General features: G+C 40.7%; 1 protein-coding gene across 11 annotated transcripts in view; it reads left to right on the top strand.

Annotated features, from left to right (window-relative positions):
- Veph1 (ventricular zone expressed PH domain containing 1) overlaps window positions 1-21,824 on the top strand; it is a 256,719-nt gene that overhangs the window by 121,047 nt on the left and 113,848 nt on the right. For 10 of the 11 annotated variants that reach the window (XM_048794148.1, XM_048794145.1, XM_048794142.1 and 7 more), the window contains 2 exons: window positions 5,451-5,660; window positions 13,487-13,884. In XM_048794148.1, the coding sequence (XP_048650105.1) occupies window positions 5,451-5,660; window positions 13,487-13,884 (608 nt within the window). The remainder of the gene's footprint in view (window positions 1-5,450; window positions 5,661-13,486; window positions 13,885-21,824) is intronic. The other variant, XM_048794143.1, reaches the window with a different exon arrangement.

The raw sequence follows: 21,824 nt of genomic DNA, 5'->3' as shown, positions 1-21,824 counted from the left end.
ATTTATAGAAGCCCTGAAGCCCACCAACTCCAAATAATGCCCATTTGCTTTAAGTCGCCTCTCCCCAGAGTTCCTGACATTCTCGCAGCCTTGCCTCTGGAAAGGGACATGCCTCTGCCCTGCTGCACTTCAGACTGATCTTCCCTTGTCTGAATCGGTGTTTCTGGAGCTTGAATGTGCCCCTGGTCACCTGGGGATTGTGCTGAAATGCACATGTGATTGATTCATAGGCCTGGGGTGGAGCCGAGATTCTGTGTTTCCAATGAGGGCACAGCGGATCTGCGGCTGCCAGCCCAGTGATCCCACTTGGCACAGCAGGGCTGTGGGCTTTGCACTTTTTCTCGTGTCCCTTTCCCTCCCGTGTTGGTTAGATGACTGAAGAGTAAGCACTGATCCTCTGCATTAGAGGTGCAACTTCCTTGTATTGAGGCTCATGCTTCTAATTTCAGGAAATCCTCTCTCCATGTCTGCAGCTGCTCAGACTCATAGTTCAAGTTCAGAGATCCTTCAAAGCAACCATTTCTTTATCCCTCCTCTTGTCTCATGCATGGAGGCTCCCTCTCCTTCAGTACCACACTCCTGGCCCTGGGTAGGAAAAGCTTCTCTTCCAGGTGGGAGACACCTGCACAGCCCCCTTCTGTGTACCAAATGTCCACAAGTGCAGTCACCCAGGGCTTTATCACTTGAATTTTTCACACCCATTCTATCAGGCTATCCTGTCAAATCCATTATCTTGTATAATGGTTTCGGCAACCTGGTGATGTAGTATCATTAATCCCCTTTATATATAACAAGAAGTGAGTCTTAAGAGTCATAAAGAGATTTGCCACATGGCTAACAAGCAGGAAACATGGCCCTCTGTGACCACGATCAGTCCATTTTCCCACAATTCTCTCCTTTTGAAATCTTTTTGGAAAATCTATGCACATGAAATAAACTGTGCAGACATTTCTTTTCAGTGAAGTTCTGCCATAGACATGATCCCATGTAACTGGGCACCTGCCACTGAGCAGGTCAGGGAAAGAGCAGAGCAGCCAGAATCTGGACTTAGCATTGTCCCTTCCCTGTGTGTCCAGCATGCCTGTTCCTGCAGCTCTATGCATTGCAGTCCCACAACAGATGATAGGACCAGGGAGCTGAGAGATCTTCTCTGTCACTCTTAGGATGACCGATGACCCAAGAAACTGCTGAAGAGCAAGGAAAATAACATCCTAAGAATTTAGGCCTGCAGTGTGGATTCGGTCCATTGTGTTCTCCTACTTCTCTAACAAGCTCAGCTCTGCAGGAGTGCACATCCTGGACATGGATCATAAGCCAAGATTGTCAAACATTAACTAATATTATTTTTCTTTGATTAAAGGAGCCAGGAAGAGAGGCTGCCAATCTCTCCACCCCTGCCAGCTTTTTAGTCTCATCTCCCTGCTTAGTGAGAGCAGCGAGCTGCCCAAGGGCCAATTTGTTTCTTAGGGGAGTCGAAGCTCACACAAGATGGAGGTAATTAGGCCTCCCCCTGGGCATCCCTAGAGGTACTTTTAAAAACTTTACTTTGGCAAGAGAGACTGAGAACTGTTCAGACTGGAAATCATCGGAGCCTCTTGTAATGTGGCGTGTTGAGTTAAGGCCAAGTTAATATTTAAGGGATTATAGAATGCTGGCAACGATTTCTGTAAAATTACTTCTGAAGTTAAAAGTGACAAATGGAAAAGAAATAACAACCCCCTGCATAAGCCCCACCTTCAGGCCCTGGGCTCCCAAGCCAGTACCCGCAGGGCAGGGATCCAGCAACACAGGCACCTTCACGTCCAGTTTTGCGCTGCATGTTTGTTTAGCTCCAAGGAAGGCCTTTGTTTTTTGAAGAAATTCTCCTTTCCTTTATTTTTATATTATATATTAAAAGGGAGAAGGAAGGAGCTGGAAATGTTTATTATGAGCCCAATTCTTTTATCCAACATTTCCTGACCTTCCAACCTACTGGCATCAAAATGTGTCCTACCTCCCCGCTGCAAAGCCCTGGGCCAGGCCCTAGTGGATTAAGGGTCTGTGGCAGAAAGTCCTCCTCAACCATCTTGCCTGGGCCACTCCTCAGTACCACCCCTTTTCCTGGCTTCTGGGCACCACAGACTCTGCATGACCACCGCAGGACGGTGTGTGTAGGAGAGCCCTGTGCCAGCCCTGCCCAAAGGCACCCAGCTCCAGGCAGAGGTTGCTTCTCACACTTTACAGCTCTTTCTCCTTTTTCTTATTTGCTCCCTTGCAGATTCCTCTCCCCTCCTCCTACTTCTCTCATTTTATATTTACCAGAATATAGTGTGCTGCCCTTCATCCCAGATAGGCCAAGAGAGGTGGCCCAAGCCTTCAGGCATCTGGTAGACCCCAGGAGGCAGGGCATCTGGTAGACCTCAGCAAATGTGGCTTCAGATGCCTTACTCCACAAACATTCAGGTGGCTAGCTGTGTGTGGCAAGCACTGTGCAGAGACTAGTAGACACAATGAGTAGCACAGGGCTCTGCCCACCAGGTCCCAAGGGTTTTCTTCAGTATGGCACTGCCAGATTTAATAAATATATAGAGAGCACACCTGAATTTCAGATAAAGAATAAATAATTTTTTAAGAATATTTTAGTAAAGTATAATGATTTTAGTATAGTATATTTTAGTATGTTTTAAAATATTAATATTAATAAACCATAAAATGCATATATACATATAAATATGACAAAAGTATTAAGATACATGTATTTTTATTTTACAAAAATAAATATAAATAAATAGATACAGTAATACATACAATAAATATTTTAAGATGAAGAAATACATTTAAGCATATTTGTTCTTTGCCTGATGCCCAGAGGTGACTACGTGTTTTGTATTTCACTCTAGCTGTACTCTGGAGGCAACCCCCTGTCCCTCAAGGGGTCAGTGTGTGCCTAGAGATAACCTATAACTTCTCTGGTGCCCCAAATCTGCTCAGGAGGAAGCTAACAGGCAATTGAGGATGAAGGGAGGCTGCTCCCAGCTACTAGCATCTGACTAGCATAGGCTCCAGCTCTTGGTAACCAGCACCTGATAAGAAGAGATGCAGGCATGGAAGGGGACCCAGTGACATTCTCCCCAAAGCCTCATGCAGGCATTTTCCAGGGTCATCAGTTCCCTCCCAGGTATGGAGTCACACCTGTTGGGGACCACTGATGTTTTCTGCTCATATTAACACATGACTTATGAAGTTCTTGAGGGTCTGATGTCATAAAAACAGCCAACAACAGTGTTAAAATCCATCCCAGGCATGTTGTGTGCCTCATGCTGACCCAGCATTTGATATTCCCAGCAGCCTCTGGGTCAAGTACAGGTGATCATTACCCCATTTCACAGGTGGTGAAATTGTTATGGATAAAAAGCACTAGAGACTGAACCCAAGGCCTCATGAGTGCCAAGCATGTGCTCTACCCCAAGTTACATCCTCTGTGCAGAAACTTTTTAAAATTTTGTTAAAAGATTATAAAATTAAATTATATTGGGACATTTACTATAATCATACAAAATTTGAAATTTTTTGGAAGACAATGAAATTATTATAACTGTTGTTATAGCCCAGAGCTTTATGGATAAAGAAAAGGATCATAAATTCATGAGAAATTATTGCTCTAAAAATTTATGCGTTTTGAAATGAAATATAGTATGTAAAATCATGTATATTATTATACCACAGATCATATAATGCTTAATATCTGACATAGAACCATTAAGATATACTGTGTGCTTTACAAATTTTTCAGTTTTAATGATCATAGCTAAGGAATCTCTTTTCATTTTGAAATAACTTCCTAGGAATCAGAAAAATATATTTGGTGACTATTTATGGACTAACATATACAAAAAATAAATAACTTGCTCCCAAATTTCTTAAGAGGATTCATTGACCTTTTAAAAATCAGCCTAGGTAATTACCATGGTTTGTACCATACCATCCACAGATGGCACTGCCTTGGTTTCATTTACAGTAGGAGTAGAGGTCCAGCTCCTGGAACCCTCTGGGCAGAAGCTCTCAGAACTTTCCATCTGCCATGTGTCTTCTGCTTTAGCTTTCCCTAATCAGCAGTGCTGTTAAAAAAAAAAAAGTTTCTTTCTCACCTCACAGGTACTATGCCAGGTGTACTTTGCCCTTAGGAAAAAAAATAACCATATTTGAAAAAGTTAGGATGTCTCTATAATTCTGGGGTCCTTTTTTCTCAACATCTAGGAAAAGTACTAGAGAATCAAATAAATGCAAACAGACAAACCAAGGAAGACTTCAGGCCATCTTGCTGAATGCATTGCTAGGGTTTATTATGTGAAAAATTAAACAAATGTCTGGTCTTTGTCTCGGGATCACTACTCCTAAGACGCCTGTACTCTCTGAAGCAATGCTTCTGTGTGCCCTGAGAGCACTGGTGGCTGCAGCCCAGGGCACTTCTATAGCAGGTGACCTCACAGGCCAGGCAGGACTTCAGGTGGGCACTATCAGCCCACCTCTGGGCTCTGCATATGTGGTGTCAGAGGTGTGGAGAACAAAGGCTGCTGACTTGACCCTTGCTCTTGTAAGGAAAGAATGAACTCATGTGTTCTGATTGACAGTTGATCCTTCAATAAAACTTGAAGCAGCTCCAGGCCACAGCTCCAGGCAGGCTCAATGTTAAGAGACAGGTAAAAGGGTTAGTGCTGCTCAGAGCAGCAGAGAGCAGAGACTTGTTTCTGTAGCTAGTTCGCAGGCTCTTTCTGTCCAGCTAAGGTGTGTTTAGCCCTCAGAGGGCTCCAAGTCACACACATGTGACCCCGCTTCAAGGAGGCAATTTTAATGACCCACAGAGTGGTTTATGAACTCTGCTGTAAGATGCATTTGGAACTGTTAATGTCATCATGGGAAAATCCCCATTTCTTCACATCGTAAAATCCAGAGAGACTTTTCTAGCTTAGAAGGTGAAAGAGTTACATTACTTTCCAGAAGATTAACAAAGCCGTGAGTTTAAGGAGCCTAGATGAAATTTTCTCATTCTACCAATTTTAGTACAAACATGTTGGCACATGGGAATTTCCGCGACAATTCCTGGCATGAATTTCATACAAAAGCCTTACTTTTGGAGAATTTCTATTCATGGGAGATGCCCATTAAAAAAAAAAAAAAAAAAAAAAAAAAAACTGCGTTTTGTTCTCTGAATCCTTCAAGAAGCATTTCTAATACAGAGTTGACACCATCACTGATGTTTCTAAACTTCCTGAAGAATAAGCTCTCTAGAAGCAATTTCAAAGACCTAGAACCATAATAGGAATTTAATAAATATTTGATAAATGACTAATGAAAAAAAAATCATCCAGCAAAGTTTTCAGTTCTGAATAAGAGGCCGTTAGACAGAGGGGATCACTGTTGGGAAGGGCACAGCTGACCAACATCTAATGCAATGGTTTCTGTTCCTTTAGCAGAAAAACCAGCACTGAAAATGGGTTCCCTGAGAAACCCAGAGAAGCCAAGCTCATGGGACCTGGAAACGAAGACCAGGACAAACTCCAAGTTAAAATCCAGGCTTTTGAAGACAAAAAGCTTGCTGAAGGTAGTGCCCTTGGCTCCATCAGAAGACACAGTTTGGGCCAAGTTTCTAAGGAAGAAAGAAAAAACATCAGATTTAATAGGTAAAAATTTCATTTGGTTAGTTTCTAAGTGTACACCTCATGTTTGGTATGGGTTACCTCTTTATGCTGTTCGGGGCACTTTTATGTCTCTTTGACCTATAGCCACACAAAGTTCTGTCCTCTCACGAATGCATATTATCCACAGTGGCCTCAGTATTCAGGAGGCTCACTATTTTAATTGAGCAAAATCAATGGAAGAAAAACCTATGGTTTGTTTATTTTTATAGTTGAATTTTTTAATTAATTTTTTTAATTTATATATGACAGCGGAATGCATTACAATTCTTATTACACATATAGAGCACAAATTTATTATATCTCAGGTTGAATACAAAGTATATTCAAACTAATTCATGTCTTCATACATGTACATTGGATAATGATGTCCATCACATTCCACCATCATTTCTAATCCCATGCCTCCTCCCTTCCCCTCCCAACCCTCTATCCTATCTAAAGTTTGTCTATTCCTCCCATGCTCCCCCTCTCTACCACACTATGAATCAGCCTCCTTATATCAGAGAAAACATTCTGCATTTGATTTTTTAGGATTGGCTAACTTCACTTAGCATTATCTTCTCTACCTCCATCCATTTACCTGCAAATGCCATGATTTTCTTCTCTTTTATTGCTGAGTAATATTCCATTGTGTATATATGCCACATTTTTTATCCATTCATCTACTGAAGGGCAACTAGGTTGGTCCCACAGTTTAGCTATTGTGAATTGTGCTGCTATAAACATTGATGTGGCTGTGTCCCTGTAGTATGCTGTTTTTAAGTTCTTTGGGTATAGACCAGGGAGAGGAACAGCTGGATCAAATGGTGGTTCTGTTCCCAATTTTCCAAGGAATCTCTATGGAAAATGCCGTTCTGACTGGTGTGAGATGAAATTTTAGAGTGGTTTTGATTTGCATTTCTCTAATTGCTAGTGATGATGAACATTTTTTCATATATTGTTGATTGATTGTATGTGCTCTTCTGAGAAATGTCTGTTCAGGTCCTTGGCCCATTTATTGATTGGGTTATTTGGTTTGTTTTTTGGTTTTGGGGTTTTTTTAGTATTTAGCTTTTTGAGTTCTTTATATACCTAGAGATTAATGCTCTATCTGATGTGTGAGGGGTAAAAAATTGCTCCCAAGATGTAGGCTCTCCATTCACCTCACAGATTGTTTCTTTTACTGAGAAGAAACTTTTTAGTTTGAATCCATCCCATTTATTGATTCTTGATTTTAATTTTTGTGCAAAAGAGTCTTTAAGGAAGTTGGGGCCTAATCCCACATGATGGAGATTAGGGCCTACTTTTTCTTCTATAGAAGCAGTGTCTCTGGTTTTATTTCTAGATCATTGATCTATTTTGAGTTGAGTTTTACGCATGGTGAGAGATAGGGGTTTAATTTCTCTTTGTTGCATATGGATTTCCAGTTTTCTAAGCACCATTTGTTAAAGAGGCTATCTTTTCTCCAATGCATGTTTTTGGCACCTTTGTCTAATATAAGATAATTGTAGGGGCTGGGGATGTGGCTCAAGCAGTAGCATGCTCGCCTGGCATGCGTGTGGCCCGGGTTCGATCCTCAGCACCACATACAAACAAAGATGTTGTGTACGCCAAAAACTGGAAAATAAATATTGAAATTCTCTCTCTCTCTCTCTCTCTCTCTCTCTCTCTCTCTCTAAAAAAAAAGATTTATTTTAAAAAAAAAAGATAATTGCAATTTTGTGGGTTAGTCTCTGTGTCCTCTATTCTGTACCATTGGTCTACCAGTCTGCTTTGGTGCCAATACCATGCTGTTTTTGTTATTATTGCTCTGTAGTATAGTTTAAGGTCTGGTATAGTGATGCCACCTACTTCACTCTTCATGCTAAGGATTGCTTTAGCTATTCTGGGTCTCTTATTTTTACAGATGAACTTCATGACTGCCTTTTCTGTTTCTATGAGGAATGTCATTGGGATTTTGATCAGAATTGCATTAAATCTGTATAGTGCTTTTGGTAGATTGGTCATTTTGATAATATTATTTCTGCCTATCCAAGAGCAAGGTAGATCTTTCCATCTTCTAAGGTCTTCTTTGATTTCTTTCTTTAAGGTTCTGTAGTTTTCATTATATAGATCTTTCACCTCTTTTATTAAGTTGATTCCCAAGTATTTTATTTATTTATTTTTAATTTTTGCAGCTGTTGTAAATGGGGTAGTTTTCCTCATTTCTCTATCTGAGGATTTGTCACTGATATACAGAAATGCATTTGATTTAGGGTAATAATTTTATTTCCTGCTACATTGCTGAATTCATTTGCTAATTCTAGAAGTTTTCTGGTGGAACTTTTTTGGTCTTCTAGGTATAGAATCATATCATCAGCAAATAGTGCCAATTTGAGTTCTTCTTTTCTTATGTGTATCCCTTTAATTTCTTTTTGTCTGTCTAATTGCTCTGGCCAGTTTTTCAAGAACTATGATAAATAGAAGTGGTGAAAGAGTGCATCCCTGGCTTGTTCCAGTTTTTTTTTTAGAGGGAATGCCTTCAATTTTTCTCCATTTAGAATGATGTTGGCCTGGGGCTTAGCATAAGTAGCCTTTATGATGTTGAGGTATGTTCCTGTTATCCCTAGTCTTTCTAGTGTTTTGAACATGAAGGGGTGCTGTATTTTGTCAAATGCTTTTTCTGCATCTATTGAGATGATCATATAATTCTTATCTTTAAGTCTACTGATGTGATGAATTACATTTATTGATTTCCATATGTTGAACCAAACTTGCATCCCTGGGATGAATCCCACTTGATCATGGTGCATGATCTTTTTGATATGTTTTTGTATTCTATTTGCCAGAATTTTATTGAGAATTTTTGCATCTATGTTCATTAGAGATATTGGCCTGAAGTTTTCTTTCTTTGATGTATCTTTGCCTGGTTTGGGAATCAGGGTGATATTGGCCTCATAGAATTAGTTTGGAAGTGCTGCCTCTTTTTCTATTTCCTGAAATAAATTGAAGAGAATTGATATTAGTTCTTCTTTAAATGTCTTGTAGAACTCAGCTGTGTATCCATCTGGTCCTGGGCTTTTCTTGGTTGATGGGCTTCTGATGATGTCTTCTATTTCCTTGCTTGAAATTGAGCTGTTTAAATTGTGTATATCATCCTGATTCAATTTGGACATATCATATGACTCTAGAAATTTGTCAATGCCTTCAATATTTTCTATTTTATTGGAGTACAGTTTTCAAAATAATTTCCAATTATCTTCTGTATTTCTGTAATGTCTGACATGATATTTCCTTTTTCATCCCATATGTTAGTAATTTGAGTTTTCTCTCTCCTCTTCATTACCATGACTAAAGGTTTGTCAATTTTATTTATTTTCAAAGAACCAACTTTTTGTTTTATCAATTTTTTCAATTTTATTGATCTCAGCTCTGATTTTGATTATTTCCTTTCTTCTGCTTTTGGTATAGATTTGTTCTTCTTTTTCTAAGGCTTTGAGATGTAATGTTAAGTCATTTATTTGTTGACTTTTTCTGCTTTTAAGGAATGAACTCCATGCAATGAACTTTCCTCTTAGAACTACCTTCATAGTTTCCCAGAGATTTCAATAAGTTGTATCTGGTTCTCATTCACCTCAAAAATTTTTTAATCACCTCCTTGATGTCTTCTGCAAACCCTTGTTCATTCAGTAGCATATCATTTTAGTCTCCAGGTGTTAGAGTAGCTTTTTTTAAAGTATTTTTTACTTGTAGTTGGACACAATATCTTTATTTATTTTTATGTGGTGCTGAGGATCAAACCCAGTGCGTCATACGTGTAAGGAGGGTGCTCTACCACTGAGCTACAGCCCCAGCCCTAGGGTAGCTTTTATTTCTTCTTTTATCATTGATTTCTTATTTTATTCCATTTTCATCTGATAGAATGTAGGATAGTATCTCTACTTTTTGTATTTGCTAAGAGCTACTTTGTGGCATAGTATATGGTCTATTTTAGAGAAGGATCCATGTGCTGCTGAGAAGAAAGTGTATTTGCTCATTGAAGGATGAAATATTCTATATATGTCAGTTAAGTCTAAGTTATTGATTGTATTATTGTGTTCTATAGTTTCTTTGTTCAGCTTTTGTTTGGAAGATCTATTCAGTGGTGAAAGAGGTGTGTTAAAGTCACTCAAAATTATTGTGTTGTGGTCTGTTTGACTCTTGAACTTGAGAAGAGTTTGTTTGATGAACGTAGATGCTCCATTGTTTGGGGTATATATATTTATAATTGATAAGTCTTGTTGGTGTATGGTTCCCTTGAGCAGTATGTAGTGTCCTTCTTTATCCTTTTTGATTAATTTTAGCTTGAAGTGTACTTTATTTGATATAAGGATGGAAACCCCTGCTTGCTTTCACAGTCCATATGAGTGGTATGATTTTTCCCTTCAATCTATGGATGTCTTTTCCTATGAGATGAGTCTCTTTGAGACAGAATATTGTTGTGTCTCTCTCTTTTTTTTTTTTTTTTTTGATCCAATCTGCTAATCTATGTTTTTTGATTGCTAAGTTTAGGCCATTAACATTTAGGGTTATTATTGAGACATGATTTGTATTCCCAGCCAATTTCTGTTTATTTTTGGTATATAACATGACTTGGGTTCTTCTATGATTAGATTTTTTAGTGTAATCCCGCCCTCTGCTGATTTTCATCATTGTTTTTCATTCCCTTTTCATGGAATATTTTGCTGAGGATGTTCTGTAGTGCAGACTTTCTAGTTGTAAATTCTTTTAACTTTTGTTGATCATGGAAGGTTTTTATTTCATCATCAAATCTAAAGCTTAATTTTGCTGGATATAAGATTCTTTGTTGGCATCAATTTTCTTTCAGAGCTCGGTATATGTTGTTCCATGATCTTCTGGCCTTGAGGGTCTGGGTTGAAAAATCTGCTGAGATATGAATTTATCTCCCCCTATATGTGATCTGATTCCCCTCTCTTGCAGCTTTTAAGATTCTATCCTTATTCTGTATACTAGGCATTTTCATTATAATGTGCCTTGGTGTAGATCTGTTGTAATTTTGTATATTGGTGTCCTGTAAGTTTCTTGTATTTGGTTTTCCAATTCATTCTTCATGGTTGGGAAATTTTATGCTATTATCTCATTGAAGAGATTGTACATTCCTTTGGTTTGAATCTCTGTGCCTTTCTCTACCTTAATAACTCTTGGATTTGGTTTTTTGATGCTGTCCCATAATTCTTGGATGTTCTGTTCATGGTTTCTAACTATCTTCACTGTGTGATCAACTTTATTTTCCAGATTATATACTTTGTCTTCATTATCTGACGTTCTTTCTTCCAAGTGATCTAGTCTGTTGGTTATGCTTTCTATTGAGTTTTTTATTTGATTTATTGTATCCTTCATTTCAAGGATTTCTGGGTTTTTTTTTTTTTTTTTTGGTTTTTTTTAGAGTCTCTATCTCTTTCTTGAAGTAATCTTTTGCTACCTGTATTTGCTCTCTTATCTCATTGTTGGAATGATCAGTTTTTGCCTGTATTTGCTCATTTGGGTCATTCTTTAAGTCACAGATCATTTTAATTATGAACCTTCTGAACTCCTTCTCTGACATTTCATCAACGTCACTGTCCATGGGTTCTGTTATTGTAGTGTCCTGTTTTGTTTGGGGCACTTTCCTCCCTTGTTTTTTCATGTTGTCTATGTGCCTTCCTTTCTTGTAGCATGGATCTGAGATATTACAGTTTCTACCCTATATTCTTGTAATACCTGTGCCAATTGTCTGTACCTCACCTTGATGTTGGGCTTCCAGGTCCTGCTGGTGTCCCTCAGTGTATGCTACTGCTACTAAAGGTGGTGGCAGCAATAGCTGAGGTAACTCGAGATAATAGTTAAGGTGCCCCAAGATGGAAGCAATGTCTTACAGAGATGTGGCTGAAAGGGTGGGCCTCACAGTACCTTTGGGATGCCTGCTCTGAGATGCAGCTGCTTCCAGGCCCTGTCTGTTGTCAAAAAGTTAGGGGCTACTGTGTGGGGAAGGCTATGGCAATGACTGCAGTGTCCCACGATGGAAGTGGGTTAGGCTTGGGCTCCCAGGTGTGTGTGTAGGGGGGGCGGGGGGGAGACGACGAACTTGGACCTACCCTGGACCTGGGTCCCATGCAAGTCAGTGAGGACATATCTGGTCCAGGTCTGACCTCCTACGGTAGTCTGCTGGTCAGAAGAGGCAGTCCTGGTGCTGGAGGCTGGGCTCCAGCGGGTGTCTGCCGGTGGTGGGGAGGACCCTGGCCTACTGTGCCTATGGTTTATCTTCTTAAAACACTTTTTAATATAGATTTGCCACACTGAGAACAGCTGTCAGTGGCTTCTCTTGATTTCTGGTTAAAAATCAAAAGTGACAGTAGAGATGAATAAAAGCATGAAAGTCCACCATTTTCCACCCACTTTTGCCATGAAATTGATTTTTATTTTTTTATTTATTTTTTTTTTTGCATAAGAAAACTTTTATTCTTTTGTGGCAGTAAGGATTAAATTCTAAACTCAATGTATTATATTCTTATTTGTACTAAGAATCATTGCACACAAATTAAAATACTGATTTTATCGTTTGTTTTTATATTGTATGCAAGTCATACTTTAATGTATGTCTGGGTTTTTTAAAATTTTTTATTTAAACTTTCTAGTAAGTGACTATAGTGAAAGGGATGCTATGGAGCCTGGGGAAAGTGGAGTGGGATTGTTAAAGGTTTCAGTGTACCTGAATAGCTTTCACTGTGGTCAAGGTTAACCAGCATCCATGAAGCTCAGCTTCAGATACAGGCATATTTTGGTTCCTGTTCTTTACATGATCCTCAGTACTGGATAATTTCACTTATTTTTTTAACCCCAATAATCCTTTGCTTCCTCATTTCTTCACTAAAGCAAGAGAATTAACATGTATTTCTTTTCAATTAGTGGGGAATTCAACGGAAGTCCAAACAATAATATTAATAATTTCTCCATTAAACAATCCCAAGGGAGAGTGGTTCCAGGATGGTAAACTATAGTGGTTTAAAGACATAGTCAATTATTACTACTCTTCAATATTTCTTCTTTGGTATCTCTGAAGCTTTGAATTTGTTTTTTTTTTTTTTTTTGTTGGCTGTTCAAAACATTACATAGTTCTTGATATATCATATTTCACACTTTGATTCAAGTGGGTTATGAGCTCCCATTTTTACCCCATATACAGATTGCAGAATCACATCAGTTACACATCCATTGATTTACATATTGCCATACTAGTGTCTGTTGTGTTCTGCTGCCTTTCCTATCCTCTACTATCCCCCCTCCCCTCCCCTCCCCTCCCCTCTTCTCTCTCTGCCCCCTCTACTGACATTCATTTGTCCCCCTTGTATTATTTTTCCCTTTCCCCTCACTTCCTCTTGTATGTACTTTTGTATAACTCTGAGGGTCTCCTTCTATTTACATGCAATTTCCCTTCTCTCTCCCTTTCCCTCCCACCTCTCATCCCTGTTTAATGTTAATCTTCTTCTCATGCTCTTCGACCCTACTCTGTTCTTAGTTACTCTCCTTATATCAAAGAAGACATTTGGCATTTGTTTTTTAGGGATTGGCTAGCTTCACTTAGCATAATCTGCTCTAATGCCATCCATGAAATTGATTTTTAAATCTTAGTGTTTGGAGCTAGCTTAGATTTTCAGAGGCAAAATTGATTACATAACCTGATGCCTGTGATTTTCCAAGCCTGTTCACTGTCCACACTCCAGAGGGCGCTACTTTTTGCCTCAGAGTTGTTCTTTACCTTGCCCAAGAGTGGCAACTCAACTTCTTTGACCATTTTAACTTTTATATCCTAGATCAAAAAGCTTGGCTTTCCACACTGCGCTCACCAGGGGTGTGAGTTCAGATGACGGGGAAGGAGAGGAGCCTGCAGGGATGCTCGGCAGCCTCTCCCTTTCAGAAATAGCCCCCTTCAGCCATGAATGTGGCAGGTCGCCCCCGAAGATGGACACCGTCGGGTCACAGCCAAGAAATTCCTCAGCTTCACACCCAAGTATTATACACATAGCACCTGAGGATTTGCCAGAAATGGTTAAGGAGGACTTCCAGGAGGAGACTTCAGAGACAACCAGGAGTCCTGAGGAATACAAAGATAAGCTCTACCTGCATCTGAAGGAGAACCTGGGTAAAGTGAAGGCCTACGCCACAGAAATCGCAAGAAAGATTCCAGTCCCTGACCAGTGCACCATAGAAGGTGAGTGCTCTGAACTGCCCAAACCTCAGAAAGGTCAGGAGTCACTGGAAAGCAGACAGAAACCTCCAATCGCACAAATTGCCAGAGCCTTTTATGGGTTTTCTGCAAAATTGATCATTTGGAAAACTCCTTTCATTGTTTTAATTACTTTTTTCCATCTTGTTGATTCCCATTTGAACCTACATAGATGCAACTTTTTGCATATCTTTGTGACACATTGTGTGTGGCTTCCTGTTCCCAGCGTACGGAAAAACCCTATGAAAGAGTCTATGGCCTTAAAGCAGGCTCTGGGTAGGGTCGGGCTGCAGAATCCCACGTTGTGGGTGCAGGGAAGCTGTGCACAGCCCTGAGCGTGAGCTCCAGATTTTCCTTGCATTTCCTTCATTCATCTACTACTCAATTCACCGAATAGAAACCATCCTCCTGAGCTCTTGGAGATCAGAGTGAAGATGGTTAAAGGGGATCTCAGGGTAAGGGCTTGTGAGTGGGTGTGAGCTGGCCAGGAATCACAGGGCAGAGTAGACTGGGACCTGGGGCCATACCTCCCTCAGAAGCACAATGAATAACTCCACTGTGGTTCATTTTGTTCTGCAGATGATCTGTGTATCTAACACACACTCTGGGGATAATAGAGTGAGGTGCATTTCCATTGACTAGTTATGTGTTGAAGTTCAACCTAAAGTGTGAAAGTTTTTCTACAGTGAGTTTTAACCCACAGAAGGTGGAAGAAACCTTTCAGAGTTACTGCAAGCCCTGGGTGATCAAAAGCACACTTTCCTATGGCCTTGAATCATTTGAGGAGTTAAAATTAGTCTTAAAAGTCAACTAAGTGACTTGGATTTTTTTTTCCAAAATATTGAGCGAATCCATCCTCTTAAAGGGAAAAGTGGGATGTTTTCTTTTGATGGCGATGTTTTCCTTCAGGGATAACCTGGAACTGAGTGTGTATTGTTTCAAATTGATAGTTTGGAATTCATTCATGCTTCTGCAATTTCCTGGGAAATTCCTTGCACAGGGATATGTGTGAGGGATGGAAGATTTATATGACTCACTGCTAATATATCCACCAAGAAAGGACCCTGCTGATTGCAGGGGACAGGTTGTTATTGTTTCAGAGATTGTGTAAACCACTCAGCAGTCACCAGCAGCCATCTGGCTGATATAGTTTTGCTGGCTGTTCTAAGATCATTTGGTACAACAATATTGCATTTCTGTCCTTAAAAAATTACAGAACAAAAAATCAGGCTTAGAAATGTTTATGCTAAACAATAGAAAAGAAATCTACTTAACCTTTTTTTCATGACTTATGCAAAGGAATCAAGAAACAAAATGAAAAAAGTATAAAAACCACTTCTACAACATTTAAAGTTAAACCAATAGCCAGCAGAAAATGATAACACAGAAGAATAATTTTGAATCTGGGTTCCTAAGCCCATTCCCTAAGAATGTAAGAAAAAAAAATCTTTTAAAGAAATTCTTTTGGCATTAGTTTGATTCATATGAAAAAACTGATATTTGATTTTTTGATTTATAAAAACATCAATTTTGTATGTTTCAACCTAATACTTCAGTAATAAATGATGTTGAAAGACTAGGAACCTCACGGGTCTCCATAGCAGAATTCAGTATGATGTGGACCAAGGCCACAAATAGCTTTCTTAACCCCAGTCAGCCATCTGTTGTTGCCTGATATTGATCGAGCTGGGGACAGACAGTGGGTCAGTGCATATCCATCATCTTGCTTGGAGAGGATGTCAAGCCCCAGGCCTCACTGAGCTGGGGTCAGCAATAGCATTTGGGGGTATGAAAGAGCCTGTGTTTCCCAGGTCAGAACCCCAGTTCTGAGCCTGGGGAGGCTGTGGGTGCAGGTCACCAACCACTGAGAGTCAGGTGTTCATAAGCAAACCATGGTCTAATGATATATTTATATACGAGACTGGAAGAATTGAGTTCATCTGTCATTGGCATTTGAATTAGGTATTCACTTATGTGAACAAAATATTTTCTAAAAAATCCACATGATATTAAAGTAAGTCTTTGAAAATCTGGCCCATTGCTGGAGCTCTGTAAAGGGTGATATAAAATCTTATAAGAACCCATCCATGTTACTTTGGTTTGCTTTGAAGTATTTCTTGATGGGGTGAAAATACATCCCATCTGTTCAGGGGATCAGCAAGCCTCACTTGCATAAGCTAACTTTTAAGCTAGGAAGCTGGTCCTTGTTCTAATCCAGTCATGTGAACTGATTTTTCTTAAAATAAGATACAATTTGTTAAAAATATCAAGAACTGTTTTCATGCTTAATTACAAATGAAGCTCCCATTTTGAAAATTTGTGTGTGGTTGAGTCCCTGTCAGTTCTGGCATGGCAAAGGGGCATTACCCACCTGGTCCCTGCATCCTATGGTACAGCTGGTCTGATCTGGGGGTGATCATGTTGCTTGTCCACTTAATGGTTCCAGAGAGGTTTATTTTTTAGTGTATTAATTTAATCACAGAATTAAGATCAGTTCTCTATGAAGAAAGTTACAAAATTTGAAGCCGGAGAAGAATTTGACAGCTTTCTCACAGAATTTTAGAGGGGAAAAATAGCCAATAAGAAGAAGTTATAATTTCCCCAGAGCCCCGTTTCTTTGAGGCAATCCACTGGGCCCTTTTTGAATGACACTCAATTGGGGAAATTTTTTTTCCAGAAAAGTCTTCTTGGTGCTTTGGAGCTTTTCTCAGATTAAATTACTCCCTAGTTCCCATTTCTCTGAAGAGCAGGTTTTAGTTAAAGGGGGTAAGATATCATGGTGCAGAGTTTTCTTTGCTTATTTGTTCAAAGAAAATCAAACTTTATTTTCAATTTTAAGAAGGTACTTTTGAAAGTATAATTAATGGGTAACAAAGTTATCTGATGTCTTGTATTGGAACTCTGTGACGTGTTAAGTTGTGGATTTAAATGCATTCCATCCTTATCAGTGATTTGTGGTCACGTGCCTGACCCTGCACCCTACTCTTGCCTGAGACCCCAGAGGGCAGTAATCTGATATTAACTCATTAGAGGAATTTATAGAGTTCTTTTCAAAAGGATCTGGAGAGTTCTATTAGCCATGGCAACTGGATGTCTCTCACAGGCCACTTGCAGATACCTGGCACCTGAATATGTGTGGTAGGAAAAAAGCAGATGAAGGAAGCTCATCGTAAGTCACCTGATACGTACTTACCAGTGAGCTGAACACCTAGGACACATCCCAAAATCAAGTCGGTGAGCACAGGTACACTCAGGCACCCTGTGTGAAAATCCAGGAGGGGCTGTCCTCCTCCAGCTCATGCAAGGAGGCATCAAAACCTTGAAGTGGTCAGTTCTTCTAAAGCAGTATCTGCCTTGACTATGCCTCTGCTACCTAAAGGGACCTTGCTAACAGAGGGTGAGAGGCCAAAAGAAATACATAAATGGAGCAGAAGCATAAAGGGGTGATTTCTAAGATGTCTTACCCTGAAGATAGCCACACTGAAAGAAGGAGAAGGAGGGGCTTGCCAGAACGGGGTGGATTGCTATGCCGTACTTCATATTCTTAGCACTCTTCTAAATGAATTAAAATTAAAGGTCTTGTGGTGAGACACTCTCCTAACTGGAGTCAGTATTTTTGTCCACTGTAGGAAGCTCACACAGATTGTCGTCAGTCATTCCTTGTTCTCGTCTGCTCCACAGCACACCGTGATCCCCAGCCACTGAGGTCCTTGTTGCCACAGGCTGTGGCCCGGTGAAGTGAAGTTTCCATTTCCTTCCATTATGAGATGCAGCACAGGCCCTAGAGAACCAAAATAGCCACGGTCTCTGCTCCCAGCACCGGGAGGCTGAGGCAGAAGAATCCCAAGTTCAAGAACAGGCTCAGCAACTGAGCAAGGCCCTAAGCAATTTAGTGAGATCATGTCTCAAAATCAAAAAATAAAACAGTCTGGGGAGGTAGCTCAGTGGTTAAGTGCTCCTGGGTTCAATCCCTGGTACAAAAGGGGAAAAAAAGCAGTTGCAAAAGCTGGTATCTCAGAAGCTCTGAGCATGTGGTTCCATTTCTCAATTATAAGCTTAAGTAGAAATGACTTTTCACAGATGATCACTTAAGTTTTGATGTTTGAAAAAACACTGATCTAGGAAGTGATTTCTCCCCTGCATTGGTAGTGACAGTAGCAGGTGACTGTGTCCCCTAAAAGACTCCGGGGTCTCAAGGCCCAAGGGCCTTGTCTTCAGTTCCTCTGGCACCTGCACACACAGGCCCTGGCGAGGGTGGACAGGCAAGGCTCCACCTGCCCCCCGAAGGGCCCTGCCTCCTCAAAACTAAGGACCTGGTAAGTGAAGGCTCCTTTTGATATCCTCTAGGTGTGCTCTGGAGACCTATTTGTGATGATGGAAGTTGTGTCCTGCTCATTTACATGCTGAGAATCTGGTGTGACCCAGGCACTGTGCTGTGGGCCAGGGAGGTGGCTGTCCACAAAGTAGCATGGTCTCTGCTTTCATGGAGCTGACCCTGTGGAGCAAGGCATGAGTCACCACAGCACAAGATGCATAGTTACAAAGATCAGTTATCCACAGGGATGGGGTGCGGTTCCATGAGGGCACATCCCATGGGATCTGGCCTACACATGGCAGTCAGGGAGAACAGACCTTCCCCAGAGCAGGGGCATGAATCATAGGGAGAGGTGTAAGGCAGAGCCCTGGGTCAGAGAAGAGCCTTGCACAGGTCCCATAAATAGGAAGGGCACAGCGCATCCAGGAACTGAAAGCTGGCCCCTAAGGAGCACTTGAAACTCATTCTGTGGGATGAGAAGAACCAAGAATAAGAGAAGAAAATGCACAGCACAGTGTCAAATAGTGGAGGGGTTACAAAAGAGAACAGCCAGGGACAGAGGGATGGCGGGGGTGGGACAGCTGGCCAGGCGAGTAGCTGGGGAAGGGCTCTCCACCAAGACAATCTGGCAGTGAGGACCAGGATGAGAAGGGCCAAAAGGAACGGCAGGTACAAAGCCATGAGGCATGGCAATGGACCTGACCCAGGTGGCTGGGCTGGAGACAGTGACCCAGTGAGAAGTGTTCTGTCTGGTCCATTTCCAAGAAAAGCTGTCAGCAGTGCTGGGGGCCCAATCTGCTCACCAAGGGTGGAAGCCTCCCTACAGAGACAGGTCCAACTAGAGAGAGAACGTACAGAGACAGAAACCAAGAGTTTGGTTCTAGACACAGATTCTGAGATAACCATTCTCTTTTAAAAAAGTATATATTTCTTTAATTTTAGGTGGACACAATATCTTTATTTTATTTTTACGTGGTGCTGAGAATCGAACCCAGTGCCTCAAGCATGCTAGGTGGGCATGCTACCACTTGAGCCACATCCCCAGCCCACCATTCTCCTTTTGAAGTAATAAACTTTATTTTTATTTAGATTCGGAGCAAAACTGACTGGAAAGCACAGAGAATTCCCATTTACACCCTCTCCCCCACATAGACAAGCGCCCCACCATCAATCTCCCCACACAACAGACATTTGTCCAGCCAACAAAACTGCATCAGCACATCACTGTCACTCCAAGTCCACAGGCTACCTTGGGGTTCTCACTCGCCATCGTACCTCCTTTGGGTTTGGTCAAAAGTGTCATGATGCATGTTCACTGCTGTAGTACACAGAATGGTGTCACTGCCTAGAAATCTCTTTGTTCCGCCTCCCGATTGCTCAGAGCCATCACTCATTCATTTTCCAAGGACTTTTGAGAGTCTAGATGTGCCAGCACCCTTCTAGGTACTCGGGAAACTCCAGTGATGAAAACAGACTCTTCACCCTGCTTCAGGGTCGGGAGAGACATAGAATGAATATGTAGGTAAATGTTAGAAAGTATTAGGTGCTATGATCAAAGAAAAAGCCAGCGAAGAAGAGTGTGTGTGTGTGTGTGTGTGTGTGTGAGAGAGAGAGAGAGAGATTTGAACCAAGGAAAGTTCTAGAAGGACACCCATTAAACTACTACCATTGTTTTTCTGCAAAAAAAAAAAAAAAAAAATCAGGTTGCGGTGCCAGGGAGGAGAAGAAGAGAGGGAAGGGGAAACCAGGAAACTTGTACACTTTAATGTCTACATTTTCTGCAAGGTTTGGAATTTCCTAATGGGAATAATTGGCTTCCGTCATAGAGATTCCGGCAATCTGAACCCAGGTGGTAACTCCACACTCCCCAGCATCCTGTCTAAATTGGATTCCAGACCCAGCTCTGCTGTAGGGCTATTCTGACTCCTTGAATGGTTACTTCATCTCCTTGGGCCACCACCTCCTCACCTTTCTCCCAAGAGTATTAAGGGTCTGTGGGTTTTCAAGCTGTGCTCCTTTCAAAGCCCCAGGGAGCCCTTCGAAGGAGGCCCTTCTCCCTCCATCTCCTGCCTGCTGCACAGCACCTCTGATCTAGCTGGCTCCTCCATGGACCTTCTGCATAGGTACTTACTCCAAGAATCCACAGGGCTTTTAAACTTTTTAAGACCTTGTGTTTTAAATGCAATTAATTATAAATATCATATGCCAGAGTTGGCATAAATATCAAACTATTGTTACTTGGCCAAATTTTTCATCAGCCTCAAGAAAACTTACTTCTAATTTTATATTTCTAGTATAAAAATTTCTAAAACATATACATATACACAACCCACCCCTGCAAACATTTCTTTCCTAATAGTTTCCTGTCCTTCCCCAGACATCTGCATCCATCATTTTGCTCCCATTGGGAGGAAATTGGTGGGAGTATTCAATACCTTAGAGGCTTGTCTCACTATTTCCTTAGGTTCATTAATTAATACGTATCAAACAGCAAATAACCATCCCTGACAAGCAAATTAATGCATGTGTCTGCCCTCACTTTTTCTATTCTAATAGTTTTGTTTACCTTGCTCAAGAGAAACCAATCTCATTTCAAACAGTGTATGAGGTGGCATACAAAGTATATAACAAAATAAAATCAATGTGAGGGGGAAATAAACAGGGAAATGAAATGAATCCAGTAGTTGAGTTATTTTTCAGAAATTTATTCCTGAAAATTTTCACAGTTCCGAAATGTGGTTTGCAACCTTACTTCTGAGCATCCCAGTGGTCATAATGAAGAGGGAAATGATATCAGCTATGGAATTAATACTTAGGGTGCACTAATTGTCCAGGGGAGGGTAGAAAGAAAGTGATTTTGCTAAGCCAGTTTATTGAAAGAGGTGTTTACATGAGGCAACAAATATCTAACTATTACATAAAACAACAGAGCAATGATTTTAAACCAGGGACAATCCCCCCCCCCCCACCACCACCACCAGTTTGGTAATGTCTCAGGGTCAGAGGATGTCTGGCATCTTATTGGGTAAAACCAGTGATGCTGCTAAATATCTTACAGTGCACAGAACTGTCCTCCCCAAACAAGGAATTATCCAGCCGAAAATATCAGCAAAGGTTGAAAGACACAGCAACAGAGCCTTGCTTCTCAAAGCTTGGTCCATGGACCAGCAACAACATCTGGTGCTTGTTAGAAACTCCATTTCTTAGGGCTTCCTTGACTTATTGAATCAGCATCTACAGCTTAACAAGATCCCCTGATGACTTATAGCACCTTAAAGTTTGAGATATACTATGTACTGGAGGAGTGAGAAGTCCCACAAAATTCCAGTTGTAAGGAAAGAATTTCCTTCTGCACAATAAATTCATGGTTTAATTTATTGACTCCTCATTTAATGATCACCTCTTTAACTGAGAAGATGATTTTTTTTTCCTCAATGACAATTGAAGATGCCAGTTTTGGTCATCTGTTGGGGGCACAGAATTTGTGTTCCAGTCACCTCTGACTCTTCCCACAGGATGTAGGCTTTAAGAAAAGGCAATTGGCTTAGAAGCCAGGGGATCCTTCTCCTGAGTCTCTGTTTGAATTTTTTTTTTTTTTTTTTTTTTTTTT

This window comes from Marmota marmota, unplaced genomic scaffold (assembly GCF_001458135.2).
Source record: "Marmota marmota marmota unplaced genomic scaffold, marMar, whole genome shotgun sequence".
Lineage (NCBI taxonomy): Eukaryota > Metazoa > Chordata > Mammalia > Rodentia > Sciuridae > Marmota > Marmota marmota.
This window is presented reverse-complemented; position numbering and strand designations above follow the sequence as displayed.